Source organism: Cryptococcus neoformans, chromosome 10, assembly GCF_000149385.1.
Source record: "Cryptococcus neoformans var. neoformans B-3501A chromosome 10, whole genome shotgun sequence".
NCBI lineage: Eukaryota > Fungi > Basidiomycota > Tremellomycetes > Tremellales > Cryptococcaceae > Cryptococcus > Cryptococcus deneoformans.
Genome location: NC_009186.1, coordinates 471,445 through 487,137, shown reverse-complemented (window position 1 = coordinate 487,137; position 15,693 = coordinate 471,445). Strand labels below are relative to the sequence as shown.

General features: G+C 46.9%; 3 protein-coding genes across 3 annotated transcripts; all 3 read left to right on the top strand.

Annotated features, from left to right (window-relative positions):
• Nucleotides 1-2,246: 2,246 nt before the first annotated feature.
• CNBJ1390 (hypothetical protein) lies at nt 2,247-5,026 on the top strand (the record flags this gene model as incomplete). The annotated part of the gene is made up of 6 exons (XM_768051.1): nt 2,247-3,410; nt 3,467-3,683; nt 3,733-3,796; nt 3,848-4,297; nt 4,349-4,855; nt 4,909-5,026. The coding sequence occupies 6 exons, from the start codon at nt 2,247-2,249 to the stop codon at nt 5,024-5,026; spliced, it is 2,520 nt and encodes an 839-aa protein (XP_773144.1).
• A 2,894-nt stretch (nt 5,027-7,920) lies between these two features.
• Nucleotides 7,921-10,708, top strand: CNBJ1380 (hypothetical protein; the record flags this gene model as incomplete). Its single annotated transcript, XM_768050.1, has 11 exons — nt 7,921-8,217; nt 8,268-8,295; nt 8,359-8,503; nt 8,572-9,086; nt 9,140-9,375; nt 9,432-9,546; nt 9,613-9,726; nt 9,792-9,819; nt 9,877-9,975; nt 10,033-10,455; nt 10,513-10,708. The coding sequence occupies 11 exons, from the start codon at nt 7,921-7,923 to the stop codon at nt 10,706-10,708; spliced, it is 2,196 nt and encodes a 731-aa protein (XP_773143.1).
• A 1,471-nt stretch (nt 10,709-12,179) lies between these two features.
• On the top strand, nt 12,180-14,430 carry CNBJ1370 (hypothetical protein; the record flags this gene model as incomplete). Its single annotated transcript, XM_768049.1, has 14 exons — nt 12,180-12,303; nt 12,363-12,688; nt 12,741-13,091; nt 13,143-13,157; nt 13,213-13,250; nt 13,307-13,324; nt 13,380-13,438; nt 13,491-13,515; nt 13,585-13,601; nt 13,649-13,695; nt 13,746-13,837; nt 13,890-13,973; nt 14,020-14,078; nt 14,126-14,430. 14 exons carry the CDS (start codon nt 12,180-12,182, stop codon nt 14,428-14,430), a joined length of 1,560 nt encoding a protein of 519 aa, XP_773142.1.
• Nucleotides 14,431-15,693: the final 1,263 nt, after the last annotated feature.

Here is a 15,693-nt window from a genome sequence, read left to right as displayed (position 1 = left end):
ATCCGGGGGTTCCCAACTCACCTTCCGAGACATGCCAGTAATAATATTAAAAGGCGATGTTAGGTTTTGTGCAGTCATCTGCGCAATCGCCATTAACGGCGAGAGAATAAATAATATAGTTGCCCAAACACGTAAGCTTTGATATGTAGGTGTAAGGTGCAAAGTGTCCGGCATGTGGCTGCTTGAATAATGATTGAGATGATGAAAGTGGCTGACTTTACATCAACCGATCGCTCGAGTTCTAGAATTCATGTTCTGAAAACACAGAGCGTAAGAAGGAAGAAGGAACGAGGAATGATGGGGACTGTTCTACGAGATGAAAGATTCAAAAGGATAAGTCAGTTAAATGAATGAGCAGCCTCAATCCTCCTCATCCTTCTATCAATTTGGGGAGATATGAACTCATCAAATGTGATCCTCTGGAACCGCTGCCGTTATACATAAAGCTATACATCGCAGAGAATGCAGCAACCCCCAGATCAAGCATTCAGTCTTTATTACCGTCCGTTCACTGTATATTGCGCCTTTTTGGACATCATCTCATCGCTGGCCGCCTTCGTGCGAACGATATCTATCATAGCCACCAGATCATTTGCATGGCCGATCTATACGGACCCTATATCCCTGATCCAAATGATGGGTACATCGACGTGAGTTGTAGCTACCTAGGTTTGCCACTGCCATCTGTTTATGAAGCTGATTTTATGATGTAGAACGTACGCTATGTTGGAGAAGGCATCGAACGCCTCAACAGCCACGAGGATTTCAGCCAAGTTGTAGCTTGTATACAACGCTTTTTCGCAGGTACGCTTCTTCCCGTGTTCTTCTCAAAGTAGCTTCTTCTTACATCACTCATCCCACTCCATCTTCAAGAGGAAACTTCCCCTCCACAATGCCCATACGTCACCCTTTACCTGCTAGAAGAAGGTCAAAAGTGCATGCAGATCAGTGACCCTGATGGATGTGGATTCCACTATCTGTATACTCTGCTGGTTATGAACTGTTTGCCACAGCCGTGTACGATGTACGAGGACGATCGCATCGAGGTGTGGAGAGGGTTGGGACAGCCTGTATAAGGGATGAATGGTATTTCTTGACAATCGTGTCGCAAAAGTGAGATAGCGGTTGCAATGCCCAGCTCGTTGACTGCGTCGCTGGATTCTCTTTTACTTCGATCCTTGACTGAGTGATAAATTTGCAAAGCAAACAGATGAGACAGGGACAGCGAATTTGGTCGGATAGGGGAGGCGAACGGTCATGGGATATCGGGTCGGTTTCGGTCAAAGTTGCCGCGGCGATCATGACCTCTTGTTTGAGAATGAGATAAAGGTCAATAGAAAGCTGACTAAGACATGAACTTTTGGTTTATTCTCTTCCTTCTATCACCATTTTGAATTACTTATGGCTTTCCAGTTGCCATTCCACCGTGCAAATCCCTCACGCCGACGTTCATGATGTTGTGGTGGAAGAATAACAGACAATGGAACGTTAAAATGAGCCCGTCCTGGAAAGATATTCCATCACCGGCCCTCCTCGTCCTGTCATCATATATAGAGATTGACGTTGTTTGGGGCGGGCAAAGACGGTCTTCCAAGTCAGATGCATATCTACAATACGATATGCAATCGTGTGAGGATACTTCTCTATTGTTCGTCAGCGTCCTTACCAGTGATATATAGACTAAATCTACTAATCATTAAGTTGGTAAGCAGACAGGCAGGGGCCAGAGGCTGAAGACATCTTCGGCCTCCCTGATATCGAGACAGACTGGCTAGGTAACAGCCCGGGATTCGTATAAAAATCAGTCATCCGCTAGGCTTTTTCGAGACCGATATCGGAGACGTTCGCGACTTCTTTCCTCATCCACTAAGGTGCCTGTAAGTATATCCTTATCTCTGTTCGCTGGGCACTGCCTGATTCGTTACCCGAGGGAAGAAGGGTCCATAAACACAGCTCGCTTGGTCTCGTCGGTATGCTTGTGTTGTGGTCCAAGGGGCGAAGGATAGTCATATGAAGATGAGGATTGCGTTGAGGTTGTCTAGCGTCCCTTTGGTTTCCGAAGTGGGATTCAGTAGCTGATAATAGAGAGACATGGAAGTACTCTGAATGACTTACTCGTATACTCAGGACCGGCTCCAGTTGTTGTTGAGGGGTAAAAACTAAGAACGAGCGCAAATATCTGAACGGCAAAAAAGTCCCCGCCGGCCTCTTTGCGTCTTTGGTTTGCGCCATGATGTGTTACGTAAATGTACCTTTCCCCGGCTGGCAAGAAGCAGTCGGCGTGTCATGATGGCGAGGAATTCCATCCATCGACCATTTATATTTCTTCTTTCTCTCTCTCCCGTCCCAGAAGCCATGAAAAGCCCACAATGACCACCCCACCCCAGCAACCAGAACTCCCTGGACGCCGCTTCGGCTCCTTCGGTGGCTCCAGGCCTTCAGCACCACCACAACGACCGTCCTCCTCGGCGTCGAATACCTCCACATCCCCCGTGCCAACTCCATCACCCAACCTTATGCCTCCTCCACCTCAGCGCACCCGTTCAGCATCCTCTACATCATCCAATCAGGCAAATAATGCTGCAGCATTTGATATTACCCAAGCAGCGGACAAGGCGCACCAGTGGCTTTCCAATTGGGCACCTCGAGGTGAAGGTAGAGGAAGAGAGTTTCTTATCAACGGGCTGAATGGTGTAGCGAGCGTGGCCAGTACGGTATCCAGTGGTCTCAACGCCAGGCACGAGAAGGATAGAGATGCCCACCGATCATTAAGCTTCCTAGGTCCGTCGACCTCCAGTTCTGTCTCCCCAGCTACTAGCCCCGAAGGGAGATTTCACGTGTCCACATCTCCTCCTGGACCCACCCATACTCAGTCTACCCCGCAATTTGGGGTGACACAGCAAGAGTCTTTGGTATCAAATGGTAGTCGGAAGATACTGCCTCCGGCGAATCTAGCAAGGCTTGGTCACTCAGCCACGACCAACTCGACACCGACTATCTCGTCTGGACCTAGTGCGGTTCATCAACAGAGACCTGCTACACTTCATTCAGGAAGCACAACCTCGCTACCTTCTGCTAACCATCGTTCCAGTATTCATGGGCCATCGCATCTCGGTCCTAATTCCCCAACGCACCGACGAACCTCGTCCAGCCACTCAAATCACCGTCCATTCACGTTTGCTAATGGGTCGCATGGAATGAGCAGAAAATCATCCTCAATGTCAAAGTCTAGCTCCATGACAGGAATATCAGCGGGGCCTTACATGAGAAATGCAGGGATACCTTATAAAGTCGGATTTCAACCACAAGGAGTCAGGCGTGATAGAACAGAAGAGTATATGGAAGCCAGGAGAGCAGTGGAAGCTGACAGGGAAATTGAGGAAGGTCGATTGAGTAGACGTTGGGCTAAGGTATGGATGGTTTCGCCCAACTTCCACAAGGATGCTTATAAAAGAAACAATCGTAGCTTGTCGATTTACATTTCAACCCAACTGTATCTCAACCAGCAGCTCCGACATTGGCCAGATCATCATCCTCAAATTTTTCATTATCCTCATTGGGTCAGGATAGACGACGGTCTCTTCTCTCGATCGAGGGTGCCCTTGACGCAATGAAGCCAAAGGACATCTTTAAGGGTTTCAAAGCTGGCTCAGGTCCTGGAGGTGATGAAGGGCGAAAACGAGGTGAGTTTTCTCCTGGTGGATCAGCTGGGTGAAGCTTAAGCTATGCTAGCGGCCGAACAGGCTATAGTGAAGTGGGAAGATGATTCAGAGGTGCGGAAATGTCGGATATGCGCGTAGGTCGACATATTTGTAAGCATTGGCGGCCTAGCTGACTCAATGTATAGATCCTCCTTCTCCTTATCTAATCGCAAGCATCATTGCCGCCTTTGCGGTCGCATAGTCTGCTCCCTTCCCCCAACCCCCCCAGCACTTCTGGCAGTACAAATACAGCTGTTCGCCCCTGCAGATCCGAGTGCAACGTCTACTCAGACACAAGCTGGCCTGCCATCTGGTACGCGACGTGAAAAATGTTCTCTGCTGCTGGTAGCTGATTGGAAAACTGGACGGGGAGAAGAAGTGGAGGAAGGTTTTGTGGGATGGATGAGGATGGAGGATGGAGAGGGATCCGGAGAAGGCCAGGCAATTCAAAGAAGGCGGAGAAGTCAGCCTGAAGATAGAATCGGCGCTGTTAACAGCGACGACGCTTCTACGCGGAATATACCTCTGCCCCAGCAGCCAAAAGAGGTACAAGTCAAGGGTATGAGGGTTTGCAGGGAGTGCTGGGCCGTGGTCTCGTAAGTTGTCCATGTAGTCGTGCACTCCACAACAACTAATAGGCACCTCAGACGGAAGCAAAAGATGCAAGACCGGCAGCGAGTCACAGGTTTTGCTCGTCTCTATCAAGCACTGCGCACTCTTCAAATAGAGATCGAGAATCTCACAGCTGATTTCGAAGAGCAGCTTTCTGAGCTTGTCTCATCCGCAGACCCTATCGAACCACCCGACGAGCTTCTCATCCTACATCGACAACTCATCGCTCTATTCACTCAGTATGAACAACTCTCTAAAAGGATAAATGGCCTTCCATGTCAAGAAAATGGTTCGCAAGCTTCTGTACAGAGCGCGATTGCTAGGAGCGCTGCCGTATTTATGACAAAGGAGATGGTTAAATTACAGGCTATACAATCGTTGCAGAAACGATCGGCAGAGGCGAAGAAGAAGGGACTGGTCATCAGTGAGACAACTTTGGGCCAGTTGGAGAAAGAGGGAATGGCGAGTGATGCCGGAAGTGATGTAGTGGAGGACGTTGCGATCATGCTACAGCCGCTCTTGGAGCAGGAAGCTCAATTGGAGTGAGTTATGGCATCGATTTCTTTGCAATAATTTGGTTAATTCTCTTGTTCAGATCATATATTGCTGATGCGACTGCTCAACGAAAGTATGAAGATGGAAAGGCCTTGCAAAGTGCTTTGAAGGAAATTAGGGCCGAGATCGAGAGGATCACCGAAAAGGTTAGTGGTTAGTTATCATAAATAAAGTAGAGTAAATCGCTACCGTTGTACATTATGTCCGTATATTCTGGGATTTCTCCTACTGGGGACTGAGTGCCATCTCGCATATAAGCTTTTCATCTTAGACTTCAAATTATTCTGTGTTTTTATGTCAGTATATGCAATCTTCAAATAAGTCATGTCGCAAAGTATAACATCCCTTCTCTACAGTCTTCATTATTGCATCCCGCGTAGTTACACTTCATTCAAGTTATTCAACTCAGATATAGAGCAAGCTGGAAGCAGCCTCAAGTTCGTTGTTGCCTTCTGAAGCGCTGCTCCGGTGTCCCATAGATCTAAGCACTTCCTCGTCATCTTTGGGCCAAAACGATTTGATTGTGACTGGTCCATCCAAGTCAGATTCTTCGACCAAGTGGAATCGGACATTTCGCAGATCAGCTTCACGCTCGTCACCTATCATACCCCAGTCTCTGAATGGGTTTTGTTCCGTCCCAAAAGTCTTATAGGTGGCATTCCCAATTAGATCATCAAGAGCGGAATAGTAAGGATAGAGACCTTTGCTATATGGCTTTGACGGGATCGAAAGAGCCTCGGTCAAATCGACATCCTCCCAACGACTTTTGTTTGCGCTAGCCGCATTTGTGAGGTAAGAAGAGCGAATCCCGTTCACCATTTCCTCGGAAGGCCTGAATTCGTAAAATCCAGGGGCAGCCTTGAAAAGACTCTCGTTGATCATCGATGTGGTCGGAAGTTCCTTGCCAGTAGCCTTTTTATATGACGCCGACAGTTCTTCCAACCCAACTTTATCACTTTCGATAGAACGAATGATTGAGTTGTTCGTGACCCGACCATTGGGGTGAGAGGATGCTACTGTTGTACCCGAAAGCTTCCAATCTTTCTGGTTCATACCGGCATACGGGCCAAGACTGAACCTCAATTTAGTTATCGGATCCGTCAAATAAGAGGCTTTCTTAGATCTTTCGTGAGGAATGACTTTTTCATATAAGCTCTCAATCCTATTGCGGTCGTGAGGCTGGAAAGAGTTCAAGTAAATATCGTAAGCAGAAGGGTTTCCATCTTCGGATGACTTGCTCGCGGGCAGTATTTTGCTGTTTACGATATTTGATATAGTATCCCTTGCCAGTCGGGAGGGGGATGAACCAGTTGTGAGTCCCATAGCGGCCATTCGTGTTCTAATGAGAGTCCCATTGATGATAACAGATTCGGCCAGATCATCAATCCATTTCTGGGGATCGTCCTCACCAACAGCGAAGATAGATCCAACATAGACGTCAGTATCGTACGTTCCGGTTGATGGGTTCTTGCGCGTGTCGATAGAAACGTGCTGAGCAGTCCTTTTTTTCATTACCTCGTCAAATATACTTGCCAAGAGTGAGTTTTGATACTCGTTACCCCGAGAAGTCTTGAGTTCTTCGGCCTCGGGAGTTTTCAAATTCTTCCAAGCCGAGGGGGCCACGACATCTTTCCAGACCCTTTGCATAAGGCGGTCGTAAGCTGATGCGCATGACTGGTTCTCGGAAAGATTGGAGAGAATATCATTGACATTTGAGTCAATTTCCGCTCGAGTCTTCTCGTCTATGTTGAAATTAGGAATATACAGGTTAGAGAGTCTGCGGGAGATGGCGTTGTCTGATGAAGCCTGTGACATGATTATCAAGCCAAAGTGAAGATGTTGTTTGAACTTTGTGGAGAGGTGTTTGTGGTTACAGAAATTTGGGACGAGGGCATTCGTGAGGCCTTTTATGCCTTCCTGTTACAGAGAAAGGAAAGACTTCAACGAAGTCCATTGTCAGCGGAAAATTACGGAAGCTGGTTCGGTTATCGAAGATAATCTTCGTTCCGCAAAGGAGGATACGTAATGCAACACTGGTGGCATTAAGGAGTGATGATGCAACAACACCGAATTCCTGGCACGTCAGTTGCTTCTTAAGCTCAGTGGACAGCAGAGATCGTCCTCCTTCCTTGTAAATGACGACAGCCTGACGACGATCATCCTTTTTGCTGCTAATTGCAGTCTGTCGCTTCTGTCGCCTCCCTTGATTGAGTGCCATTTGAGGCCCGCACCCCTATGCTTTGTGTGTTCACCGTATTCCAGCAAGGTGATCTTACAAAGGAAGAAGAATGAAGCTGCCTTTCCTACAATCACCCATAACGTTCAGTTACACTAGCACTACTAAAACCGATCATGCTCCGCCGCCGGAGCCTTACCATCATCCATCAATCCCCCTCATAATTCCGACCCTTGCCATGGGGGCTCGACGATAGCTATATATACATGCAGAGCCCTTCTTTCAAACATTAGCATGCGCAGGGAAAGAAGAAAAATATACTAAACATACTCACTAAATACGTTCATGGTTCTTCACACTAGATGACAAGTTCGAGAGGCTTCTTTAAGAATTGGAATGAGAATTAATTATGAATCAAGAGGACAAATATAAGAGAGCACTGCAAAAAATGAAGAGAGAGACCGACGGAGGAAGACCCATCGGGTTGTTGGATAAGCGAGGTACTGGGAGCAAGGCCGGAGACACAGAGATCCGATTCGGAGGGAGATAGACCGCTTATGGCGTGACTGCTTTCTTGTACATTCTATTGTAGATTCCATCATAGTTTTTTCCCATATGTATAGACATCCCACAACACGGATCACGCGCGCGAGCTTCTGATGGTATCAGATCGATCTGATGGTTTAAAAGCTAAAAAACAGCTACTACGTAATTGCAGTTTCAGACGAGTGAAAGAAGGAATGTATAGGAACTGTTGGCGTCATGACTTTTGCGCTGTGTGCTGGCGCCGTGTGCAGCACTCGTTCCCACTCGTTCGTTACGTCGTATGTGGATGGAATACTCGCCCCTTACTCTCACTGTTGCGATCACCACAGCATGCCCCAGCTGATCCCAGACTATCCAGGGCATAAGCCACCCAGGTGGCGCTGTCTACGCTCTTTTCTTCCAGTGATAGTCCTTATCCTCCTCTTCTCCTTCTTTCTCTCCTCGTACTCGCTCCTTTCACATTCAAAAAGCCCTGCAGCAAAGCAGCAAATAGGTTGGCAGTCATGGGATGTAGTCGATATGACGTCTCAGACAGAAGTAGAAGGTAACGAAGATGATGAAAATGAAACTGGGAACAGTAACGGAACGGAAACGACGTTTATCCCAAGTATACCTCTTGATAATTGGGTGAGTACAACGATATTTTTGGTCTATCGGGTCGCTGATGTAAACTTTAGGACCCTTTAGCCATGCACTCTACTGGATGTCAGTAAGGTTTCCTCAATCTGACAGTCCATTCTGTGAAAGGTGACTGACCCATTACAAAAGTGACAGAAATCGCTGTCAAATCTTGCTACTTCCCCCCGGAAATCTTTCCATCATTCTGCGCACCTGAAACGACTCCAGAGCTTGACAAAACAAAGGGGAAATGGGTTATCGTTGAAAAAGATTTGAACGTGAGAAGCGGTTTATGGTAGGGGCACACTTGCATTTCCCAAGTCGACTAGTGTACGTCGATCGAGACTGACATGGCCTATCAAGGTACCTCAATCTCTACTACCGCCGCACCCGACGATTGGATGCCAAGCTCATTACCGATATCAAAGTATTATCTCATCCCCCGGAGAATGAAGAGCAATTGTATGAGGACGGATGGGTCTTGGCTTCCGGGGATCTCCACAGCGGCGTTTGGCCCAAGCAGACTGAGATGAGACTCTGGTATAAACTGGGCTACCAGGGCTCAGATGATTGGAAAATGGAGAGCAAAAGGCGAGAAGAGGATGATGATTCAGCGATGGATGGAGTAGCAGAAAGTTCTGAAACGGAGTCTTCTGGCGACCAGGATGAAGGCTCATCCAGTAGCGGAGAAGTTCAAGAGATCGATGAGGGATCAAAAACCACGGGGTCATATGGAGACTTTATCAACGAAATTGATGTGCTCTACGGCGATGATGACCCATTTTTCGGTTTTGAAAGAGTGCAAGGCGGGCCTGTGTTAAAGGAAGAGAAAGGAAAGTGGGAGACAGTGGATATCACAGTACGACGTGGCAATCCAAGTGAGTCTTTCCGAACAAGATCATGATACAGACCTAAAGCTAATGATGAGTAGGGCCTCCCCGAGCTACTGTTCCGACTTTCCACTCCGATGGAACTTTGAAGATTATGCAGAGTGAGTTCAGATGCTTCCAATCCACTGGCATCGCTAACTACAATTCAGTTGCGGACTTGCACTATTCTGTTGGGACTGGAGAGTGCCGAGATACTGACATTGAGGGCTGTGTTGGAGATGCAAATACCGCTGCATGGCTCGCAGAAGCCTTGGATGCAGAGAACCCTGACCTGGTGGTACGCTGTCTATTTCGATAAAGAAATCCTTTTGCTGATGTCATATTCTCGCGTAGGTCTTCTCTGGCGATCAGCTCAATGGACAACGGACAAGTTATGATGCAAGATCTGTGCTTGCCAAGTTTGCAAAACCCGTCATTGAGAGAGAAATTCCGTGGTGTGCTGTGTTTGGTGAGTGAGATAGGAAGATGAGGTTCTTGGAATAGCACGGGCAAGCGAACTGATGAATATCGTCAGGCAACCATGACAGTGAGATCTACGCCGATAGGGATTACCAAATGAAAACATTGGAAAATATGCCTTACTCCTTATCTCGAGCCGGACCTAAAAGCGTTGATGGAGTAGGCAATTGTGAGTAACCTATTCAAGGTATCTGTTGTGTGTTACGCTCGCAATCTGACTTTTATATGCTACAGACTACATCAAGCTTCACTCCAGCGATGCGTAAGTCTTTGACTGCCTTCACAATCTGCATATAATGCTGATCACATCATTTCTCAGATCAAACATGCATATCTTCACACTCTACTTCCTTGACTCCCATGCCTATCAAAAACGGACGTTACCATGGGTTAAACCCGATTATGATTACCTCAAAACGTGAGCATCGAGCATCTTAGTTAACGACCTTGCGTGCTGATTATTCGCCTATATCAGATCTCAAATTGACTGGTACCGCAATGTGTCGTCTTCCATCAAACCGATTGAACGCCCATTCAAGCCTGACGGTGCAGACGATCTGTCCGGTATCTGGTCCCGCCGTTCTCAAGCTTCACGTTTACCTCGCGACGGCTCTCAGACTCTCGCCAAACCCAACGCAATGATGTGGTTCCATATCCCTCTTCCGGAGGCTTACAACGACCCTGACCAGTCGTTAATGGGTGAGCTCGACGTGGGTGTTCAAATGGATGTGGCTGGCAGTTCGAAGCATAATTCAGGCTTTTTCTACAACGCCATCAAAACTACCTACGATCGCGAGGAAGCCGAGGGCTATTTTAGTAAGAAGACTGCGGAGGTTAAGGTACTGAGTCATGGCCATTGTCATAACACCGATCGGTGCCGAAGGGTGGATGGCATTTGGTATGTTGATCATTACCTGATTCCTCTCAGTCCGCTTGAGCTAATCTTGTTTCTCAGGATGTGCTTTGACGGCGGATCATCTTTTTCAGGTTATGGTCAGCTAGGATTCGATAGGCGAGTTCGACTTTACAGGATATCAGAATACGGAGAGAAGGTGGAGACATACAAGAGATTGACAAGTGGAGAAATTATCGACGAGCAGGTGCTGGTCGGCGATGGAGCAGCAGAGGGTGTTGGCCAAGACCAGATATAAAGCATAGGCATAGCACTTGCTAGGTATGGTCATGAACCTGTTGTATGTACTTTGCATAGGATCGATGGCGTACAGGTACCTACGGAAAATAATGTACCCCCCCCCCCCCCTTTTGATCCCGTTTTTCTACCTATACTACGTGTCGGGTAGTCCTTGGCCGCCTCATAATCCCTCTCCCCAGTTCCAACGCACATTTATCAGTGAAAACAATGTCCCGCCAGTCCCTCTTCATGTTGTTCCTGGCCCACTCTTTCCTCTATATTGTTTTGCAAGATTGCTGAATGATCTCCCACTTTTATGGGCTTCCACAATAATCCGCTTGGTAGTGGAGGTGACCTGGAGTGCCATTATGGAAAAGAATCAGACAGTTATAAGTACATGCATGAACAGTTCAAAATCATAGTTATGGGGTATAGTCAAAAAGGCGTCGCGAGATCAAAAGAAGGGGGGGGGGGCTGGGTACATTCTTTCCCGTAGGTACCAATACATCGAGATATTTTTGAAACTCGGGAGAAAAATGCGGACAAGCCATTTTTACAGAACTGCGCGGGTCAAACACGGAGGATGAATCTCGCCGACATTCGTTGCGACGGAATCAATTTTGTAAGACGAGTTTCTGAAAAGCGGGGCAAAAAAAGCTGTCGGCCAAGTCCGTACTATAAGGGAAGCTCACGGTGCGATTTTTTTTCTAATCGATTTTTATAAAAATCGGCGATTTAGCTGTGAGTGGCCCAGGTGACGTTAATAATTTCAAACCGATTTCTGGACCTCGGAGTTAGGTAAATCTCCGTCTACAAAGAGATGACCAGAGGTTCAAATCTCCAGAAAAAGCGAGAAGTTCCATGTCATGACATCAGGCAAAAATCGATAGAAAATCGATGTCAAAAGGTCGATTTTTTTTTAATCGATTTTTTTGTAATTAGGATTATTAACAAAAATCGATCAAAAATCGATGGAAAATCGATGGTTAATTAAGCGCCAAAAATCGACGATTTTTGGAAAAATCGGCGATTTTCGAAAAAAAATCGCATCGTGAGCTTCCCTATAGAGTAATCACCCGTTTTGGCGACACGTCAAAAGCGATCAGCTCATAGCATGCGATGTTCCTGACTCCGGACCTGGTTTTCAATTGTCAATTCTCTACTAAATAATCCTCCTTCACCTCTCCTTTTTATCCTTTTTATTCTATGGTTCGATAATTGGTTTCCCGTCACCGAGATCGAGTTTGAAAGGGCGCTTAGACAGAATAAGATCGGAGTACTATCAACCGACAGTCGACAGGACGTTAAAATTCTTGTAACTGTACCAAAGACTGAGCGTAGAAGACAGATTATAGAATATACATCATAGAGCACCAGGCACCCTCCTTCCTTCTCACATCGACATCTACCATCAGATACCAGGCGTCAGTCTCCCAAACGCCCTCGAAAAGAGACAGTGTCGCTTGTCGAATTCTCATTTCAATAACAAAATGCCCTATCTTGGACTTCGAGGCAAAAAGCTGCTCACGGCCATCTCTGTCACGGCAGGTGTCGGCTTCTGCTTGTTCGGTATCGACAATGCAGCTCTAGGAGGGGTGATTTCTTCTGATCCTTGTATGTCTTTCCAATCTCCCGCAGATTTCATTGCCAATAACAGGAACTTCGACTCACAGTCAACCGTCGATTCAACCTCGACCCTACCGGTCAAGGTGCCGTCACCGGTTCCTACGAGATTGGCTGCTTTTTTGGTGCCCTCTTTTTCGCCTTTTTCGGCGAGAAAGTTGCTCGAAGAATAGTTCTCCTCATAGGATGTGTTCCTCTTTTGATTGGCACTGTCTTGCAGGTCGCCACCTATTCAACGGCACAGCTGGTAGCTGGACGAGTAGTGGCGGGTTTGGCTATGGGTGCGATTACCTCGACTTTGCCTATCTGGCAGAACGAAACCAGTCCGCCCGCTTTGCGAGGAACATTGATCTGTGCTAGTCTGAGTATGCTTATCGTACGTGATATCTATACACCACCCCTTGATCAAGATGCTAATATTGGTGCAGGTTGGTCAACTCATTGCCTATTGGGCAGCATATGGCCTTCTGGACAAATATGATAACGATATGGTTTACCGTGTCATGTTCTCCCTTCAAGGCATGGCTGCGGTAATCATGGGTGCTTTGCTTTTCTTCATGCCGGAATCCCCTCGTTTCCTTCTCGCCCACTCTAGACCTGACGAGGCTCGTGAGGTTTTATCAGCCTTGGCGGATATCCCAAAAAACGACCCCGTTATCACAGAGCAGATGGAAGAGATCGTCAGGGCTATTGAGACCGAAAGAGCTAGTGCACGAAACTGGGGTGATCTCATGAAGAGGGGCAAGAATGCCCAAGGCGAAAAGAGAAGAATGTTCACTGTAAGCATTGTGACATGAAAGATCTTCCTTCTAGCTGATGATCGTCTTCAGGCCGTTGTTATCCAGGTTGGTGAAATGCACATGAAAACATTCGATAGAGGCTGAATCATACTCCATTCAGGTCTGTCAAGCGTTCAGTGGCAGTACTGTCATCTCATAGTAAATTTGAATGATTTCCCTCATAGTAGCCAAAAAAGCTGATTTAACACTCCCAGCTATGTCACCACCATTTTGTAAGCTTGATAAATATCTACCTTTACGCTTTCTTTTTTGACTTATTCCCTATAGCCAAGAAGCCATTGGAATGTCTCCCCATACCTCCACTCTTCTTTCTGGTTATCTTCAGAGTGAGTGGGCATTTAGGTTCACCCTCATGCTATTTTGCTAACAGGCTTTTAGTTTTTTTCCTTATCTGTAGTTTTGCGTAAGCTTTGGGGCCTAGGTTATGACACGACTGTCGCTGATTTGAATGGCGTTATGTCTATCTTTTCAGTACATGGTGGCTTATCGGTGCGCGAAAATTCACCTTCTCAAAGTATTCGCTGATATCGTTACAGAGCATGCCGGCCGAAGACGTCTTTTTATCCTTACGGCATTCGCCATGGTGAGTGTGTCTGAGTTCCTTTCCATCACCATGAGCTGACAACATATCAGGCTGTGGTCATGTTTATCATGGGTGGCCTTATCAAGATCGATACCAAGCCTACTGGTATTGGTGCAGCTGTCATGGTTTTCGCTTACCAGGCGTAAGGGCATTGCATCATTGTACTTGCGTCGGTTGTACTGACAACTGGTCAGATTCTTCACCTGGGGTTGGATGGCAGGCGTGTGGGTTTATTCGTCCGAAATTTGTCCCTTGAGCTGGCGTTCCAAGGGCATGGGGTAAGTCATTGGTTAGACCATTTGTTCAGAACTGACGGGCTTGCAGTCTGGCAGTTGCTCTTCAATGGCTCTTCGACTTTGTGCTTCTCATGGGCAAGTCCTGTGGTACTAGGGGGTCTTCGTAATTCACTGATGTACTGACGATGGTATAGTCACCCCTGTCGGCATTGCCAACATCGGCTACGGCATGTTCATGCTCTTCGGCGCCTTTAACCTCTGCTTCATCCCTTTCGTCTACTTTTATTGCCCCGAAACAGCTGGTGTCCCTCTTGAATCAATTGATGCCTTCTTCGTACCTGGCGTTGATCCCATCAAGGAGAGCGAAAAATTGAGGAAAGAAATTAGAGATGCCAGAAAGGGAGAGGAGGAAGTCCTTGCTATGGAAGAAGCCATCATTGGGGAGGAGCCCATCCTTGATGAGGGAGAGACGAAGTACGTTGGAGAAACGGAGAAGTAAAATGGAACTGTAAGAGTATATCGCCACAGGGGATTGTTATCGTTAGAACAACTATCCATCATTCATCTTATCATCACCAATGGGTTAATAGCGTTTCATTTTGGTCATCGTCAAATGCTTTAGAGTGTTAGAATGTTCTATGCACATTATAAGATATATATAAATACACACCTGAATATCAACAAGGAAACAAAGGAGTTTGAATTGAATGAGAATGCCTCGTGATGCGATTATGGGGCTTCTCATGCAGAACATGTAGAAGCTCCTATGTACCTGCTTGCGGCTGCAGTGATTTGTTGTAGTTTGTTGGTTGTCCATCATGTTTCATGTCTTCCGTCATTCGTATTCCGGTCGGTGATACTCTTCTATCTCGCTGTTGTCTGGTCCATTATTGCTGCTACCGGAACCCTCACCTGCTGCCATATTGCTACAGTACTACTATTACTACGCGGGGTGGATGGGCCATCACCAGCAGCCACCCTCCGATCAATCAGCAACAGGCTGAATGATAAATAAGTGTCTGGTCTTTTGTTCTTGTTTTTTCACATCATCATAATATAATCAGACTGTGGTGCTGCGTGGCGGCGTCTGTTCCTCGATCGCGGTCACGTTGGTCGCCGCCGTGGTGACTGTCTCAATCAACGAAGCTTTTCATTTTTTCCATACTTCATATTATTATTTCATAACAATAAGCTGCTATTGCTGTAACCATCACTCGGCTTCTGGAAGAGTATCCAAAATCAGCTCAAAAGCTTATCGATTATTGGCAAATGTTGAGCGCTCTTATGAGCCAGCAAAGCAATCAAAAGCGACCGGCAACAACAAGCGCTGCATTGAGTAGCTTGATAATTCTCAGCGACATAGAGACTAGTGGAAGATGACAGCGGCCTACAACCCCTATGGCCCGCCGCAGCCCAAAGCCCAGAAGGAGGGACAGTCAATGTTTCGTGGTGGTCATAAGATCAGATTTCTCCGTATGCTACCAAAAGCCGGCAAAAGCCCGAAATGAACAATCGGCAAGCCGATTCATTTTTCTTACTTTCCGTTCGACCCTTGCCGCTGTGGATGCAGGGATCCCACAAGATGTGATCAGTGGCCTCAGGGGTTTTCACTGCTGTCTCCGTGCCCAATCTATTTGATAGAGTCATAACAAAACCATCAACAAATGGCCTTCGTTTCGGCTCTGACCCATTTGCCAATATCTTTGATCTATCAACGCTGCGAGAAGCAACCCACTCAGTGGCACCTGCAGCGTACATCAGA